This window comes from Pituophis catenifer, unplaced genomic scaffold (assembly GCF_029215685.1).
Source record: "Pituophis catenifer annectens isolate HBS135680 unplaced genomic scaffold, rPitCat1.0.hap2 SCAF_3, whole genome shotgun sequence".
Classification (NCBI taxonomy): domain Eukaryota; kingdom Metazoa; phylum Chordata; class Lepidosauria; order Squamata; family Colubridae; genus Pituophis; species Pituophis catenifer.
In genome coordinates this window covers 95,497,493-95,516,617 of record NW_027256883.1, presented here as the reverse complement: position 1 = coordinate 95,516,617, position 19,125 = coordinate 95,497,493, and the positions used below count along the sequence as shown (strand labels likewise).

The following is a 19,125-nucleotide window of genomic DNA, read 5'->3' as shown; positions in this document are numbered from 1 at the left end:
CATTCAAGTGTTACATTTTATGCTCAACATAATGCTGATATACACAATGTTCACAGGGGATAACGTGTGAAGGCTGTAATCACTTCTTGGCATTCTGCTGTCATTGTAACTTTAAAGGCTCAGGGTCCTTTTTACTGTAACATTAAGTAAATGCTTAAACCATTTAACTGTCTAAATAAATATTGGTTAAATGAGATCATCTATTAAATCCAAACTGAATTTTAAGCATGTGTAAAATAGCAAAACCAATTTTGTGAGTGACCATGCAGCATATGTACAATTTGTCTGTAATATTCAAAGTCTGCTAAAGAAAATGGCACATTTATTTTATGTATTTATGATACTATATGTAACAATAGCAAGTTATTTACAAGGAAAATAAAAAGTTGTTTCTCTAACTACTCTCTATTTCATTCCACTCAGTGGAATGAAAAGCACCTGAGACAACCATGACCTGGATGACTAAGAATTTCCATAGACATTCCACTCAGTAGAAATGCATACAGTATTTCTTGGCTTAGAAACATTTGTTTAGTGACCGTTCAAAGTTACATTGGCACTGAAAAAAAACGACGTATGACTAGTTTTTAATTTATGACTGTTGGTCACATGATCCAAATTTGGGCGCTTGGTAACTGGTGTGTATTTATGACAGTAGTACTGTCCCAGCCAGCTTTCAACAAACAAAGTCAAAAGGGAAGCCTGATTTGCTTAACAACTGCATGATTCACTTAACTGCAGTGATTCATTTAACAACTGAGGCAAAAGGGTTGTAAAATAGGACAAAACTCATTTAACAATTGCCTTACTTAGCAACAGAAATTTTGGACTCAGTTGTGGTTGTAAAACAAGGACTACCTGTACATCCTTTTCTGTTTTAAAACGGTTTAATCATTGATTCCTTTATTCAAGAAAAATGTAGCTTTCCTTCACTGTACTCAATTCCAAATAATGTTTGATTAATGGAGCTGCCTGTTCTTAAAATACTTGCATGCACAAATACGCAGAGATCCCTTTGGCAAACGTTAGGCCAGAAATAACATTCACAATAGCAGTTTAAAAAGGTCTTTTATTTTTGTTTAATTCATGGTAATATGATTTTTTTTTAAAATTAACCACACTACATAGGGAAGATCTGCTACCAAGGCAATGGTCAGATAAGTGAGCCTAGACCAAGCAAGTGCAAAAATGCCTCAGGCAGCCTCCCTCCGTAAATTAAAAGGGGAAAGGAAGTTCAGACTTCCAAAATTCTGTTACTACAGCTGTTCTAATAAAAGTAGCTTTAGGTCTGCTGTGTATTTCTGTGTATTTCTTAGACTAGTCTACCTTGTATGATATCTGCACATCACTTGAATCTACAGCTCATACTTTATTAAGCCACGGTGTATATATAATCTGAGGAGACACCAGATATATAATGTATATTTATGGGCCACACCAAAAACGCTAGTTTGTAATTAGTTTACAATCTTGCCTTGCTTAAATACTAAAACAAATAAACAAACCACAATCCCAACTTCACTCCTGCTAAATTTATTTTGCTACTCACATGGATAGAAGACTAAAGCAAAGAGGAATGGACTGCATGAACCAACACACTATTGTTCATCTCCTTGGAGATTTAATAATTCAGGACTCCTGGCTCAAAATGATTTCCGAACAACCCGAAACCACCATACTGTGTTTTGTTTTTTTGCAATTTAATTACCTTTTCAAGATCAGTCTTATACACAGAATTAGATGATGTTCCATCTGAATCTACTGTCCCAACATAGGTGCTGCAAACTTCCTTTATTACCTTTAAAAATGGGGGGGAAAGTTCATTGGTATCTTGCTTGAAACTCAAAAACTTATAAAAGCTTATACTGAAAACAGAAAAGATAGTATAAAAAATAAATAAATGAGTAGTTACAATCTTGATAATTAGAGAATGAGAATTTGTTAGAGTAGCAAACCAGAAAGTATCTTATAAATATCTGCCATTTACTCAGTTAACATCTTATGCATGACATGAAGAAGGCATTAAAACTAAAGATAAAAAGTTTAGTTCCAGATCTGAAGCTTCTCATGCTGGACAAAGGAATATTTATATAATATGACCCTACTCCTTCTTTCTGTTTCTTATTAGATTTAACATTCCTTCTTTTCATCTCCTACTTACAGCCAATTCTTTCTTTTTTATATACATATGCACCTAGAAAAATGCTAAGCAGCTTAAATTCAAATTGAACTTTTCAATTCAAGTTTAAACTGAAAAGAGGTATAATAGCTGTTTTAAAATGCAATTATTTTATCTTGTTTACTCTTAGTATTTTAATTTTGTGACTTTGTCTATTTATGTTTTCTTTTTATTGACATGTACAGGTAGTCCTCGACTTACGGCCACAACTGAGCCCAAAATTTCCATTGTTAAGTGAGATATTTGTTAAATGAGCTTTGCCTCATTTTACCACCTTTTTTGTCCCAGTTGTTGTGGATCACTGCTAATCACTGTTAAATTAGTAACACGCTAGTTAATTGAATCTGGCTTCCCCACTGACTTCGCTTTTCAGAAGGTGGCAAAAGGGGATCACATGACCCTGGGACACTGCAGCAGTCATAAATAAAACTCAGTTGTCAAGTCAAGGGCTACTTGTATAAATATTACACACATACTTATATCAAGTAACAATATAATGGAGCTTCAATATCAAATATTTATTTATTTGCTTAAATTTATTTGTTACCCCATCCCGCTGTTGGGCTCTGGGTGGCTTACAACAATAAAACAGAAAAATAACAATTAAAAAATGTAAATATAACAATAGCAAAGCAATGAAACAATAAAAATAAACAATGAAAGTAATATTAATATTTATTTATTTATTTTATTTTATTTTATTTTATTTTATTCAATTTGTATACTGCCCTTCTCCTAGTGGACTCAGGGCGGTGCACAGCCAGAACTAAAACACATACCAATACAAAATTTAAAATTATTAAAAGAATTACATACTTTGCCCCAAATTTAAAACAATTCGAATTAAAACCCATTAACAAATTAAAAGCTAAAAAACTAGAAAAAAAAAAAGGGGGGGGTTCACGCCAGCCCTGCTTGATGGAAAAGAAAAGTTTTCAGGGCACAGCGAAAGACCCCGAGATCCGAGATCCTTCGTATCTCCGGGGGCAAATCGTTCCAGAGGGCAGGAGCTGCCACATTAAATTCATTAATATGAATTAAAAGATAGGCAAAAGTAACTTAGAAGTAACTTAGCTTAAGACTGAAACATTTATTAAATAACAAATACACTAATGTATGTCACAGTGTGTTCTTTTATCCCTTCCTGTTCCATGTTAAATTTAACTTTGTCTGAAATAAATCCTATTATAATCCATGTTTTACTGCTTCTGCTTCAATGTTTTACTGATATCCTAAATTGTAATGAATATTACAATGGATAGAATTTGTATTTTTATTTTCTTCTTTACGTAGAATATCATAAATAACAGAATACTAAGAATTTAATTTTACTATAAAAATATTGTATTGCAAAAAAAGAGATATTTCCTGTTATTTTACTTGCAACTGATCTCACTGATGGACTGAACTGCTTCCTCTCAGACAATGAGATGCTGCTGAAAATCACTGTACAGTGATTAACAACTCTAACTGGAACTAGCATTTCCATATATCTTCCACTATTTAAATTTCCATTTAACTTCCACTATAAGCAATCTAACATATAACCACTATTTAACAAATGTAGCAAATCTTAGCACAAAGCTCAGCCACAATGAGAGTTCTTTATGGTAATAGCAGCAAGGAGTTACTTCACGCAAAATTCTTTGGGTCTACCAGAGACATTTATTGAAAGGTAGTAAATTCTTAAGATAACTCTTTACAACACAAACATTATAATACAGGTAATGCTATCCCCACCTCCCCTGCATTGACTGCACAAACATTCTGAATAAGTGTTTGAGATGCAGTGGAATCTGCTTTCAAATAAAGCTGACGGTAGTGGTCAAAGAAAAACCTTTACCCTTCTCAAAAGCACAGTGAAATTAGTTAATCTTCCAGCATGTGCCTATTATTGTTGTCTCCAAAGTTATAATGTTTCAAAATACTTTTGAAAATTGCTATCACACACCCACTGTGAGAATTCTATGAGCACTACTAATTCTGGGACAAACTGTAAGCAAAAAGCTTCCTCTTCCAGGCCCTCTTTTGAGATATTTGAAAATTAGAGCAAGAATGCATGTTCCAAGGGATTTGTTTGAGGCACGGAAGAAAATATGCTGTTCTACTGCTTAAACAGAACAATATGCTTACACCTAATTTCTAAGTTACAATTCTTGGCCAAGACCACAGTTGTTGGACTATTAATAAGATAAAATGCATAATTCCTATAAAACCAAAATATTTTTTGGTATTTCTTTTATTACATAATTTGACTGAAACACTTAAGTTGCTTCTTCCTGTTTTTCCTTTATCAAAAAAAATCCTATCAAAAAAAACCCTGCTCATTCTCCCCCCACACACACAATATAAGCTAAAAAACCCGCTGTTGTTTTAATACATTAAACAGCATATCTATATGGATTTTTTAAAAAAACCCTGATGTGATTTGTATTTCAATTTAAGTATCACTTTTAGTTGTGCAAATATTTCTGTATTCTGTATTTTTGCTTCTGCCTCTTCAGTGACCCTTAGGGTATTGCTCATGTTTTCAGCATCTGTTTATCCCAGAGGCAATTAGTTTTGGCTACACAAGATATAGAAGTCAGAGAGAGGACAAAGAATAATTTGGCCATGAGCTGTGCCTATGAAATCATGCATTCTTTCAAAAGATAGATTTCATCATTCCAGTTAAGACAGAACTCAGGCCCCTCACTGTTATCAGAGTAGCTATTTTCATCCCAAACTGTTTGCTACATAATTAAGAACTAGGGATGTTTTAAGAGAGCAAGGAGAGATATGCATCTGCTGCCAGTCTATCCTTCTGTTCAATACCTGAAGAGAAGGTTAAGAGGTTTGCAAACTGTCAAATTAAACACAAGAATAAACACATTAATATTCTAAAAGAATCCCATCCCAGTTTGAACTTCAAATGCCTATAAGAGCTTGAATTCTACAGAACTTTGTGGTTACTTTTTCAGGATATTGTATTATTATCCTTAAGTATGATTTAAATTAGTTTTTTTGACTGCTGCGTGGCCTGAAGACACAAAAAGAGAATTTCTAGAGTTGCTTCACTCAGAGTTGTGAAATTTTCTTCTTTGTTTGGGAGAGGTTTGAGTTTAGAATGTTTTCTAGATGAACCTTATTTGGACTAATTTCTAAAAATATGAATTAAGGCAGAATAATTTAATTCTGTAATGAGTATTTTCTTTTTTCCCCCTATATGTTTATTTCCCTCCCAATGGTACAAAATTGGCAATCAATCAAAACAAATAAATAAGAAGTTGGAGTGAAAAAAATTGTTCTGGGGATTAACTTTTTTTATGAAGATAACTTTGTTATCTGCATGCAAGTCTCCTGCTGTGCTTTTTCATAACCTCTGCAAGGCACATAAGGTGAACTTGGCATGTATGCCTGTAGTGTAGACAGTTATAGATAAGTACACTCTTGTTTTTTTCTTTCTTATATCTGTACAGTATCTCATATGAAATATGTCTTACATGAAAAAGAATCTATTAAATCTTGGAAATATAACTCCTGAAAATATCGCCTGTCTCCCTTCTTGTTCTCATATCTAAAGTACAGGATCGGAATATGAGCAGAAAAAAATATGAATCAGTAAGCATTATCAATATGCCACAAAGATTTTTGCAGATGAGAGGAAAAAACCTAAAGCTACTATTTCTCTAAAAGATGAAAACGTTAAAGGGAAGGTCAGCTGAGCTTCATGCCTGGCTAGAGAAAAAACAAATATGCAGGGATTGCTCTGAATACCCATCCTCGGGGGTGGGGTGGGGGGAATAATATGGCCCAATTGGCTATGGTTTGTATTATGAAATGAAAGGGCATGCCAGCCATAACAACAAATGGAAGATCCAAAGGTAATTGGATATTGCACCAGTTTTCTCCATGCAAGACTGCAAGTTTGGGTTAATTCTGACCTATATATTTGGGACAGGTCCTTTAAAAGAGCAAACTCATGTAAGGAATAAATACTTTGGAATGGAAGGTCAATTCCTTTAAAATAAACAGATATGCAACACATGCCTAGGTACGACTTTTCAATTCAGTACTGTTTTATTTTCAAAATTTAAATTAATTATAATTGAACAAGATATAATTGTGCTAAATTGTATCTCTAATTACCCAATAATAGCCATAGCACTTAGACTTATATACCGCTTCACAGTGCTTTTTTCAGTCCTCTCTAAGCAGTTTACAGAATAAGCATATTGCCCCCAACAATCTGGGTCCTCATTTTACCAACCTCGGAAGGATGGAAGGTTGAGTCAACTGCCAAATTGCAGTCAGCCGGCAGTCAGCAGAAGTAGCCTGCAGGATTGCATTCTAACCACTGCGCCTCCTAATAATAAACTTAACCAGGCCACATTTAGACCTGCAATTGTCAGCAAATCCACTGTTGCTTCCAAACTTTAATACTTTGTAAAACAGAAATTGTCCTCTCCCACGTTATTAGTTTATTGGAATTAAATAATCATGCTAGAGTCAGAAGGGGTAATTTTTAATGTCCAACCCTAATTTATTACTTAAGTATGCTGATTGGCTAAATTCCTATATCAGTACGAGTTTAATGATGGGGCAAAATTAATATTTTACATGTTCAATTTTATGCTAAGTTTTCATATATTTTAAATACATTTTTATCAATCACCACTTGGCCTTAAATTAATCAATAGAAGGTGAGCAATGGAATTGATTACAACATGACATACCTTCAGCCACTGATCTGCCTGTTCCTTGCTCTGTACAGCAAGGACTAGAGCATCTTGACCTTGGTGTGCAATTTTTAGTTCATGCTTCTTCTTTTTACTGTCTTTGGGGATATATGTAATACTGCAGTCACACAATAACAGTTCCATCTGAGGCTGTTGCTCCTTGGAACTTTTATAGCACTAAAGGCAAAAATAAGGAGGCAAGAATCAGACTTCAGTGAGCAAATATCAACATCACATTAAATAAACAATTCCATTCACATCATCTTTCCATTATTCAAAATTAACAATGGCAAAAAAAACCTTTTGGTAATAATATTATAGTTACAATAAATGACAAAAATTGTCATTTAAAAACAGCATTAATCTCAGCTGAAATATGAACCATATCCGTGGACAATTTTTATCCAGTTCCAATCTTCCTCTTTTAAGGAAAGGCTCTGGAAAATGTGGTATACCCAGCAGTTTCAATAGAAATCGCTCGTGCTTTTGGATGAACTCTGGCAGGAGCAGGATGTAGATAGTGCATTCATCCTATCTCTACTTGACAGCAGGCTTCAATATCATTGACCATAGTATTCTTCTGGATCTGCTCTGTAGAGTGAGAGGGGGCAGTACTGAAGTGGGCTGGTTCTTTTCTCGTCTATGAGGTTGATAACAATATTGATTGGTTGTCAGACCCCACTCTCAATCTCTTACTATGTGGGGTTCCACATGGTTTGGTGCTCTTTCCACTCGTTTAACATCTACGTGAAACCACTGGATGAGATCATCTGTCACCATGGGGTGAGGTATCCTCAATATGCTGATGATACTTGATTATATCTCTCTGCTCCTAGCAAAGTAAATTATGCTTTTGACGCCCCTAACTCTGTGTCTAGAGATTGTTGGGGTTTCGACAGAGAACAGGCTTCAACTAAACTGTGGCAAGACTGGCTTTTGTTTTAGGGTCTTCCAGTTCTGGGACTTTACCATCTTTGGTATTAGATGGAGTTGCAATGCCCCAAAGATTCCCAGGGCACATTTAGTGGGACTTCTGGGCTCATGATTCCCGCTCAAAGCGCAAACTTAAGTAGGAAAGCTTTTGCACAACTTCATGTTGTGTACCATAAGATTCTATTCACAATTACTCATGTCCTGGTCACCTCCCAAATGGACTACTGTAATGCACTCTACATTGGGCTACTTTGAAGCATCTGGAGACTTCAACTGGAACAAAATGTGGTAGTGCAGGGAGTTATTATATGTGCTCCTAGAATGGCATGTTATACCTGTGCTCCATGCATTGGTTGCTAGTTTGCTTCCTGGTTCAATTCAAGGTGTTATATTTGAGCTTTCCCACAGTCTTATTTATATTTTATGTGGAATTGTTTTATTGCATACTGCCCATAGACAAGTGTGAGTTGGGTGGCTATGCAAATTTAATATATAAATAAAAAATATTTCTGGCATGTTCCAGGATTATGCTTTTCCAACACTTTTTTTAATGAATATGTCAACAGTATCAAGGTTCTCAATATAGAAATTTCTTCAAGATCAATTATTGGCAACCAATTGTCAAAAGCAGCCAGCTTTTGACAATAATTATATTATTCTTCCAATGTAGGACTGTCCATTATTATAGAATGATTATTTAAATTATTCTAAATTGGGGTTGGATTTGGGCAAAAGGGCAAAATCAAGACTTGCATGTCTCAATGTCAAGATGCCTTCCAAGTACCAGCACTGTATGCACAACATTCTTACTTATTTTTCAGTTTAATTATTCCGTACATCTTTTTCAACCTGCCTAAATCTCCTGCAAAACTTTACCATTAATTATAATTCAGTCAGAATTCAAATATTGTTTGCACTCTGGGCTGCCTATGCTATCCCAGTAATTAACATACTTCAGGAAAACAAACAAGGATATATTGCAGAAGGTAGGTACTAGCTAGCTCATTTTTTATGCAGAAGAACTATCTAAGCCAGGGGTGTCAAACTCAAGGCCCGGGAACAGATCCGGCCCTTGGAGTGACGTCGAGCTGGTCATGCCCACCCTGCCCCCGAGGTCATACACAACCCTGATGTGGTCCTCAATGAAATCGAGTTTGACACCCCTGATCTAAGCCATGAAAAGACAGATTAAATCATACTTAAGCAAATGCATCTGTGTCACATGGATGACTTTCCAGCATAATAGCATAATAGCAATAGCATTTAGACTTATATACTTCACAGTGCTTTATAGCCCTCTCTAAGCAGTTTACAGAGTCAGCATATTGCCCCCAATAATCTGGGTCCTCATTTTACGAAACTCGGAAGGATGGAAGGCTGAGTCAACCTTGAGCCTGGTGAGATTCGAACTGCCAAATTGAAGGCAACCGGCAGGCAGCAGAAGTAGTCTGTAGTACTGCACTCTAATCACTGCGCCACCGCAGCTCTCTGACCTAATTCTGGACTGCAACTGTACTGCAACTGGCATTTCAATAAAATTCATAAGGCTTAGTTACCAACAGTTTGTTTTCTTTGATCACACACAATAGTTTGGTCCACTGTCCAAATCGTTTTTTTCGTAAAAGGAAGGCACAGATTTTAGCATCCTTAACAAGGTCCATCGATGCTTCCTCAGAAGGCCATTGATGTCTCATTTTTTTCCCTTTTCCATCTTCATCTTCTTCATCATAAGATTCATACGAACTACTCATTGCATCAGAATCATAATCTTAATGAGGCAAAAAAGTTCTATTAAAATAAAATCTGCATATAACAGACAAAGTCACATCTGGAATTAAGCAGTATAACCTCGTTATTTAATAAAATGCACTTTTGCCTTAAAAGTTAACAGCAGAGAATTATATACTACATAGATTTAATTATATGGATATGTATATAAAAATATTTTTTACAAGCAAAATTATCTTACTTTGAAGTCATAAATAATACCAAAGCTAAAAAAGTGTAAATAATAAAGCAATTATTGCTGATCTTTCCTTATGATTATATATTCTTATAATATGAATGATAAAATATTTAACTGGCAAATTTTTCTTTATACATAAAAAAAATACCTATATAAATCTAGAAGTTGGCAACTGAAAAGTTAACTACAGGTAGTCCTTGACTTATGATTGGTCGCTTAGTGACCATTCAGTTATAACAGACCCCAAAACTGTAATTATGGCCTAGGATCAAAGGTCAAATAACCAGGCCTCCCCTGCAGTCACATGATCGCATTTTGGGCACTCGGCAATCAGCCTGCATTTATGATTATTTGCAGCACCCCACAGTCATGTGACAGCAACTTACTACATTTTTGCAGGAAAGTGGAATTTACTTCTAATTTTCAGCCAAAAAAACCCCACCATTGCAAACATTAGGTTTGCTTAACGACCATGGCATTTGTTTAATGACCACAGTTTTGTTTAACAACAATGGTGATTCACTTAACTGCTGAAAAAACATCATAAAATCAATTCAGTCACACGATAATCTGTTTAACGACCGGTACAATTTATGACTATAATTCTGAGTTTACTTACGGTCATTAAGCCAAGGACTACTTGTAACTAACTCTTATGATTGCTGAGAGGTGGTTGTGGGAACATGTTTTCTCCTGAAAGTTACAAAAACATTTAAGCAATGTTCTATATATGACTACAGTAATACGATCTTCTCTTTCAGAAATGAAAAATAAACTTTATGAATGCAAAGGAAATTGCAAGAAATAATATTTAAACATGTTTCATTAGAAGTTGTTACATCTTCACCCATGAAAAAAGATGCAGGGTTTTGGAGGCCCTAAACTGTGGGGCCCTGGAGAACTGGTCCAGTTGTCCCCCACAAGTTAACTCTGCCATTGTGATTGACAGTTCCCCAGAGAAAGGAACCTAACGTTTCAAGTGCCTGGCATGAGGATGCTTTTAAAGCCAGTTGGGTGTTGCAATAACATACTGGACCAGGAATGGGGAAGATCCAGGTTTTTCTCTGCCTTCAGCCATGAAAACTTACTGGGTGACTTTGGGTCAGTCACTCTCACTCAGCTCTTTAAAACTAGTATGAGGATAAAATAAAGGAAAATCCTGGTAAGCAACCTTGAGCTTCTGAATGAAAGATGGAATATGTATCTAAACAATGAAACTATAATAATCTATGGTTTGTAATGAATTGCATAGTGAATTGCCATGAAGTTACTCCAGAAATTCTTGCTTGAAAAAGTTCAGCAAGAAGTCCTGTACAGGAATCGTGACTCTAATATTTCAGTGTTTTACTTCACTAATTTCTGCTTCAAATTCATACTTCTTTGACCTTCACCTGTTACCTATCTTAGACCAGCATTATCAGATCCGTTTTGACTGTATTAGGAATATATTCAAGAGAATGGGTGTTGGTCCTACCTGAACACCTTTTCTACTGGAGGCTGGGAGAGAGAATCCAGGATGGGTGTTGCTCTGTTCTTCTTCTGCCTGGAGACTGAGCACGTGATCTTTTATTTGCATATGTGGTTACTCCTCCCTCGTCTGATGCTTCCCAGTTCAGCGAAGGCATAGCGATGAAGAAAGTGTGACCTGAAAATTATTAGCCCTTCCGGACCGTGAACCAGACGTAAACAAGTAGAAAAAGTGTTCAGGTAGGACCAACACTCATTCTCCCTGGAACTGGATTGAGAGAATTCAGGATGGGACATATCAAAGCCGGCCTGTCCCTCCAATGGGTGGGTAGCCGTCTGGTCCTAAGTCCCCCCTGTAGTATGTACCCTCTGGAGGACCCGCTTCCCAAAGGCCACTTCAGCCAAAGTGAATGTGTCTAATTTATAATGTCAGATAAATGGGGAAGGGGAGGACCAGGTTGCTGCCCGGCACACCTCCTCAATGGATACCTGTGTCACCCATGCCACCGTGGTGGCCGCACTTCTGGAAGGAGTGGAAGGAGTGACCCTGTTGCCCAATGTTGATGGCTGAAATGAAATAAACAAGGACTCAGTCTTCCTAAAGGAAGATGTCCATTTGATGTAAATACAGAGGGCCCCATCTGACCTCCAAGGTATGCCACCTGTGTTCAAGGGCATGCCTTGGTTCCAGACAGAAGTTGGGCAGAGCCAACTCCTGGGCCCTATGAAACCATGTATTAATCTTCAGAATGAAAGAAGGGTCCAACCTCAGGACCACTCTATCCTGGTGAAATATGCCCAAGTCCATGGCTTTTTTTGTTTTTTATGGAGAAGCCATGATCTCGAAGCGCCTGGATCGTGACACGTAGATCCGCCTCCGCTTGAATATCTGAAGAGGACTGGATTAAAATGTCATACAGATAGCACTGGATTCTGATTGGGATCAATTGCAGGTGGGCTGCCAGAGCCACCAATATCTTGGTGAAGGCTCTCAGAGCTGATGAGAGGCTGAATGGCATGGCTCTGTATTGGTAATGATTGTCCAAATAGGCAAATCAAAGGAACTGCCTGTGCACAGTCCTGATTGGAACATGGAGGTAAACTTCTATTAAGTCTATTGAGGTGAGGAAGTCATCCTCACGTGTACTGTCCAAGATTGATTTGAGTGACTGCATCTTGAATTTTTTGAATTCCAGACACCAGTTTAAATGTTTCAGATCTAGAATTGCCCTCCCCCGGAATTCTTTTGGATCACAAACAGGATCGAATAGAACCTTGTCCCCATTGAACCGGAGGAACAGGTTCGATAGCCTGGATATCTAGCAAGTGCTGGATGGCTGTGTCCATCAGGCTTCTTTGGAATGCGTCTCTGGACCTGGGACACCTTATAAAGAATTTCAGGGGATGGAGAGGAACTCCAGTGCCAAGCCATAACTTACCATGGCGAGGACCCATTTGTCTGAAGTTGTGGCCTCCCACTGATGGATGTGGAGGCTGAGTCTTCCACCAATTGGTGGCACAGCCCTGCAGTCATTTGGAACGATGGTAAGGACTACTTCCTGCTCCTCGAATGGGCCGTTTGCCCTGAGACAGTTGACGACTCCTGAAGTCTGACCTATCAGGTTGTCTATCCTGCCGGCTAGGGTACAGCCTTTGGAATTGTTGATAGTCGAGACCCAGTTCTGGGATGCAAAATGTCTGCCTCCTATAATATGGGGAGGACCAGGCTCAGGCTCAACCCATCCAAGACTGAGTGGCTGTGGTTCCCGGCATCCTGATATAGTCAGTTGACTCCATCACTGATTATTGGAGGTGAGTCATTGGCCCCCACGGAGAGGGCGTGCAATTTGGGCATCCTCCTGGATACGCAGCTGTCCTTGGAGGAACATCTGACGGCTGTGGCCATGGGGACTTTTTATCAGGTTCGCCTGATCCGCCAGTTGCGGCCCTTCCTAGATAGGGATTCCTTGTGCACAGTCACTCATGCCCTCGTCACCTCTCGCCTGGACTACGGCAACGCTCTCTACATGGGGCCCCCCTTGAAGAGTACCCGGAGACTTCAGCTGGTCCAGAATGCGGCCGCGTGGGTAGTGACGGGAGCTGCATGGCGCTCCCACATAACACCCCTCCTGCATGAGCTGCACTGGCTCCCAGTGGTCTTTTGGGTGCGCTTCAAGGTGTTGGTCATCACCTTTAAAGTGCTCCATGGCATAGGACCTGGATACCTTTGAGACCGTCTGCTGCCACCAACGACCTCCCACCAACCGGTGCGCTCCCACAGAGAGGGCCTCCTCAGGGTGCCATCGGCCAAGCAATGTAGACTGGTGGCCCCCAGGTGGAGGGCCTTCTCTGTGGGGGCACCTGCTCTCTGGAATCAACTGCCCCCAGAGATATGAAGAATTCAAGTCCTCGGTGCCTTCCGCCGTGCCCTGAAGACCTTCCTTTTTCAGCAAGCCGGGCTGGCTTAATGCTTTTTAAATGTTTTTAATATGTTTTGTTATTGTTTTTTAACTTTAGGGCCAAATTTATATATATCTTTTTAAATTGTTTTTAATGTTTGTATTTATGTTTTTTACTTTGGCTGTACACCACCCTGAGTCCTTCGGGAGAAGGGCAGTCTATAAATTTAATAATAAATAAATAAATAAATAAATAAATAAATAAATAAATAAATAAATAAATAAGGTTGGAGAGAATGACTCCCTGGCGCCATCTGGTGACCAGGCACTGTAAGAGGCTGGCTGTAAAGGATCTGGATCATTAATGGGATCCACTGACTCCTCTCCTTGAGGGTGGAAAAGTTCCACTCCTCCTCGGGAGGGGGGTCGCTTTGCTACTGGCTCTGTTTAGCCTTCTGGAGCTTGGCCAGCTCTTTTTCCAAGGCCTTTTGACACCGTTCTGTGTCTTTTTCGGCCGATTTGGAGCCTCTCTTGCCACTCAAAGTGGCTGCCTGGCTCCTCGCTGTTGCCCCCTTTGCTGCAGCTCTCTGGCTGGAGGCCCCATGCCTCTGACCCAGTTGTAGGGCAAGCCCACTTATCCCCTTTCTGGGCCTGCTGGCTTGTGGTAGGCATGCACGACACCATTTCCCACTGCTATGAAGGCAAGCCGGCCCGCAAAGGTCTGAAGCTGCCGTGGCTCTGATTTGCGCTCCCATGTGCTCCTGCCACTTTACAGTGTGCCCAGACGAAACTGGGCAGGGACTGATTCCCCTTCCATGCTCTGGAGGGATTGCCCAGGCCCCAGATCAAATAGTAGTTGGCCTACTAAGGCCCTACCACTAATCGCGACTGGCGGGGACCTCAGCTTGTTGAAAGCCGGCACAAGGCCGCTAACCGGCAAACCAGTTAGCTGGCCAGATCACAGAAGCAAGCCACATAAAAATAAACAGCAAGAATGCTTCCAATAAACTCACTCTTTGCTGACTGAAGAATCAAAGGCGAAGCCGCTCATTCAACAAGTCTCTCTGCGCTGAAGACTGAGTCGAACTGGGAAGCACCAGACGAGGGAGGAGTAATCACATATGCAAATAAAAGATCATGTGCTCAGTCTCCAGGCAGAAGAAAAACAGAGCAATACCCATCCTGGATTCTCTCGATCCAGCTCCAGGGAGAAGATGAACATTATTTAGTAATAATAAAAGCAGACTAAATACATAAGGAATGTGTAACAAATCAATAGCACTATTTCTGGTAACTTCTGCAGTATCTTAATATTATTTAGAAACACTGTCACATGTTCATTAGGAGCTGGTTAAGGAAAAAGGAATACTATTTTAATAAAGTATGCTATAGTCAGAGATACTTGTGAATAATCTTGCATCCCTTTAAAGGTATATTTTACTTACTGGATGTAATGTATTCAGGAGCTTTCCCTGGGCTGAGCGGCACAGCCTCTTCATAGTAACCTTCAGGAAGAGAAGATGAAGGCAACGGAGGAGGACCATTATCTGGTGGCTAAATGGAAGAAAAAAATTAGGCAAATTCACCAATCAAAGAAAAACATTAATATAATGAATGGTTGTTTGATCTTTTATTCAAATTTAATTGATTTGTTGTAAAACCTTGAATCTTTACTGTAATTCTATACAGCTTATCAGATATTATTCCAAAACCAATCTTTTTCATTTTTTAATGTAGCAAGATCAATTAAGCTGAAATGTGTTTGACGCAGTGGCTAGAATGCAGTACTGCAGTACTAATTAATTCAATTCTCACTGACTCATGGTTGACTCAGCCTTCCATCCTTCCGAGGTTGATAAAATGAGGACCCAGGTTGTTTGGGGCAATATGCTGACTCTGTAAACTGCTTAGAGAGGGCTGTAAAGCACCGTGAAGCAGTATATAACTCTAAGTGCTATTGCTATACATGAACTTATTAAAGGGCTGAGACCAAGAAAATATATGTAAAATATTTACAACTAATACTTGCCATTTCAAAACATGAGTATATACTATCAAGGTCTACACTCATTAAGGTAATCTTTTGGGGAGGGTAATAGATAGGGATGAAATAAAAATTGGTTGCTTCAAGACTCAGAAAGGGTTGAAAAACACCATTCCCTCTGGATACACTTTTTTTTTTAAACAAGACTTTATATCTTTCTTTCCTCCTCTTTTGGACTCTCTTTCCTTTTTCTCTCAAACCAGAAAGTTGCATGAAGGAAAACATATCTTGGCACACATACCATTAAGCCAGGGTCACAGGTTGCCTGTCCATTATTTAATGGCCAGATTTTAATAGTAATTAAAATAATAATTTTAATAATTAAGGTTCATTGTTGTTTTTACACAATATCCTAGGATGGGGCCACTTTTAGACTAAAGCCAAGTAGGTACCAGCCTAGAGTATCAAAGTTTAATGGGTATCAACATTTCCTCTCTTTCTGAATCTTTCTAAAAATGCAAATGTCCGTGTTGCCACCACCTTCTGTTATTGTGAATATTTGCATTTTTAGAAGGAGTCTATTATTTTTTCTTGTTTGTTTGTTTTACAGTATTGGAAGATAGCTAAAAGCCATTTGGTATATGATGCACACATTGTTCCTGAAAAGTAGAAAATCTGAAAAATCACCTTTGTTATAATTTCATATTAACTGTTAAATACTGCAAAATATCAACAGTTATATACTAATAATTATCATTGAACTAATAAACTAATGAAAATAAAACATAATGGATTACTTTGCAACAATCTCAGATATAAGTCATATACTACATAACTGCTGAGAGAGCGCGATGTCTCAGGAGCCGGTCAGCTGGAAAATTCAAAACCTGAGCACCACACAACAGGGTGAGCTCCTGCCCACCTAGCAGTTCAAAAGCCGACAAATGCGAGTAGATAAATAAGTACCACTTCAGTGGGAAGGTAACAGCATTCTGTATGCCTTGGGGTATTGTCATGCTGGCCACCTGACCACAGAAATGTCTTCTGACAATGCTGGGCTCTCTCAGCTAAAAAACGGAGATGAGCATCGTTCTCTAGATTTGGACACAACTGGACAGGGAAAATCTTCACCTTTCTTTATAGAACTAAGTACATTACAAATAATCACCTAATACCCAGTTATAATTTGAAAAACATTTCTCATGCAAATTTATTTCAGTGATACTAGTTAACAGACCAGATGAATAACTTGTGTAAGTAATCTGTAAAGAAAACTATTTATCTGCCAAAATCTTTCATAAAATAAACAAAATAGTGAATATTTAGATGAGATCTTAAATAAATTTTGAATCAGTGTAAGACATCAATTTGTGATGGAATCATATTTGCTTGTAATTAAATAATTACTTGAAAAAAATGAAACGGTCTTTATACAACAATTTAGAAGGAATCCATTCAGATAAATGAGCAGCTTGATTTAAAAACTGAGGAAATGAGGAAAGAGAACTCATGACAGACTTACCAGCCATTGTTGTGGGATTTCTGGCAAAGGCATCTGAGGTGGTGCAGGTAAATTGATGGCAATCTCTTGTCTCTGTACATTTTCCTTTACCTCAAAGTCTAATGGAAAGAGGAAAATGCATTTACAATAGAAAATATTAAATGGACCTTTCCACAATATCTGCCGATACAAACATATGTATATTCGAAAAAACAAATGGGAAAAAAAACAGACTATCTCATCAAATGAAAAACAAAATCTGGAAAGGACTAGTCCCCAATACACAAAACCATTAATCTGTATTAGCAGGTAGCCTTTCCCAGTCTAATGTCCGCCAGAGCTGTTGGGTATAGCTCTTTAAATTCCCGGCTAGTATAAGGTCCAATACATTTGTTTGGGTGTTTGTTAGTTATATATCTTGCCTTTCCTCCAGAACTCTAAGGCAGTGTATAGAGTTCCCCCTCCCTCCAAGAATTTTATGAGATAGGTTGGCCTCAGAGAAAGGCACTGGGTTTCTCCCTGCTCCTAGTTCAATACCGTAAACAGAAAATAATAAAATGGCAATGAAGACATCCCTCTATTTTTCAGGCAGCTCCCACAGAGCCTCCTCATAGGGAGACAGGAAAACAGCCCCAAAAACTTCTAAGGTGTTTTGTATAAATACAGAATCAGTGTATCTAATGGCAGAGGTGAGGATTTCAGTTGTTTTCTTTCTATCTCTGCATGTTGCTTTAGAGCATCATGTATGTAAACAGTATGACAATGACCTTTTGTTGCCTGTATCCTTAGAAGAATGTTATTTAAAACTGCTTTCTTTTCTCTGACTGTAGATGTCAAGTATTCATGGTCCAGAAGTTGAAGAAACAGCTGCAGTTCAACTATTAATTCTTCCATGGCTGAAAGACAAAAATAAAGCATCTAAACTGAATCTAAAACAAAAAAAAATCATAACCTATGAGCTCTATAAACAAATATTACTATTGTAATGTATTAAAATTAACATTAACAGCTGTCTAATCACACATGCACAGACAAATCCATCATAATATTGTTTTTTGAAGTACACAACATTATACAAGATGTCAAAAAAGAATAATTTTAGTAAGCAAAAGAAGCTAAACACTGGAGAAATGTGTGCTGCTGAATTTCAGAAGCATTATTTATTTATGCTTGGCAATCATATAGGAGGAGCTATGCTCTACATACCTATGCTCTACAGATTATTTACATGTTGTATTTTATAAATTGAAATAAAATGGTAATTATATATTCTTCAATTAAAGGGTATGAATTCTGATAACCCTCAGTCAGGCTCAGATGCTTTTAACAAAATTAAAAATATGAATGGAGGAAAAACGTATGGCTGCTTGCTTTAGCAAAATGAAATCTCTATGTTCAAAAGACAATATGCTGGTAAGGAGAATTATCTCTATGTCCTGCTGGCAAGTTTACAAATGATGAAGCATTCATTAAAGTCTCATGAGTTCCTGGGAGTGGCTTTTCATATTTCTGGCATCTTACTTCTGAATACAAATTTCATATCCAGATACAAATTTGTCATGAGGGCTCTAATCTGCTGAACCTTTAGATCAAGCAATAAAAATCATTCATTCACACAAGGTCCATGAGCAAAATTGAGAATGCTTTACTTATCTTGCCAATAACCTCATTAATAACTTGTAAATTAAAAAGATGTCTTTCAGAATTAAATAGTTACTGCCACCATCTGTTTAAAACAAAGTCATGTAAATTTAATAATTTCACAGCATGCTGTATATTGCCAACATGGAAACTATTTTATCCCAACAGAATGCTTCATAAATAAAGACTTCAACTATCATGTGTTTTCAGTTTGAAATGTTTAGTACTAATTTGTTATATTTTTAATCTACCGCATACTTAACTTCATTATTAAATACTGTATTTAAGTGTGTTTACATACTGTATTTAAGTGTTTTTACATTTTTACAGATAAAAT

General features: G+C 37.8%; 1 protein-coding gene across 2 annotated transcripts in view; it reads right to left on the bottom strand.

The window, feature by feature from the left end:
- The window catches only part of AFAP1 (actin filament associated protein 1), a 44,797-nt gene extending 26,756 nt beyond the window's left edge, over positions 1–18,041 (bottom strand). For both annotated transcript variants that reach the window (XM_070939143.1, XM_070939144.1), the window contains exons 1-6: positions 17,915–18,041; positions 17,169–17,266; positions 15,108–15,216; positions 9,387–9,598; positions 6,895–7,074; positions 1,709–1,798 (exon numbers count right to left, since the gene is read on the bottom strand). In XM_070939143.1, the coding sequence (XP_070795244.1) occupies positions 1,709–1,798; positions 6,895–7,074; positions 9,387–9,598; positions 15,108–15,216; positions 17,169–17,266; positions 17,915–18,041 (816 nt within the window). The remainder of the gene's footprint in view (positions 1–1,708; positions 1,799–6,894; positions 7,075–9,386; positions 9,599–15,107; positions 15,217–17,168; positions 17,267–17,914) is intronic.
- Between the last annotated feature and the right edge of the window lie 1,084 nt (positions 18,042–19,125).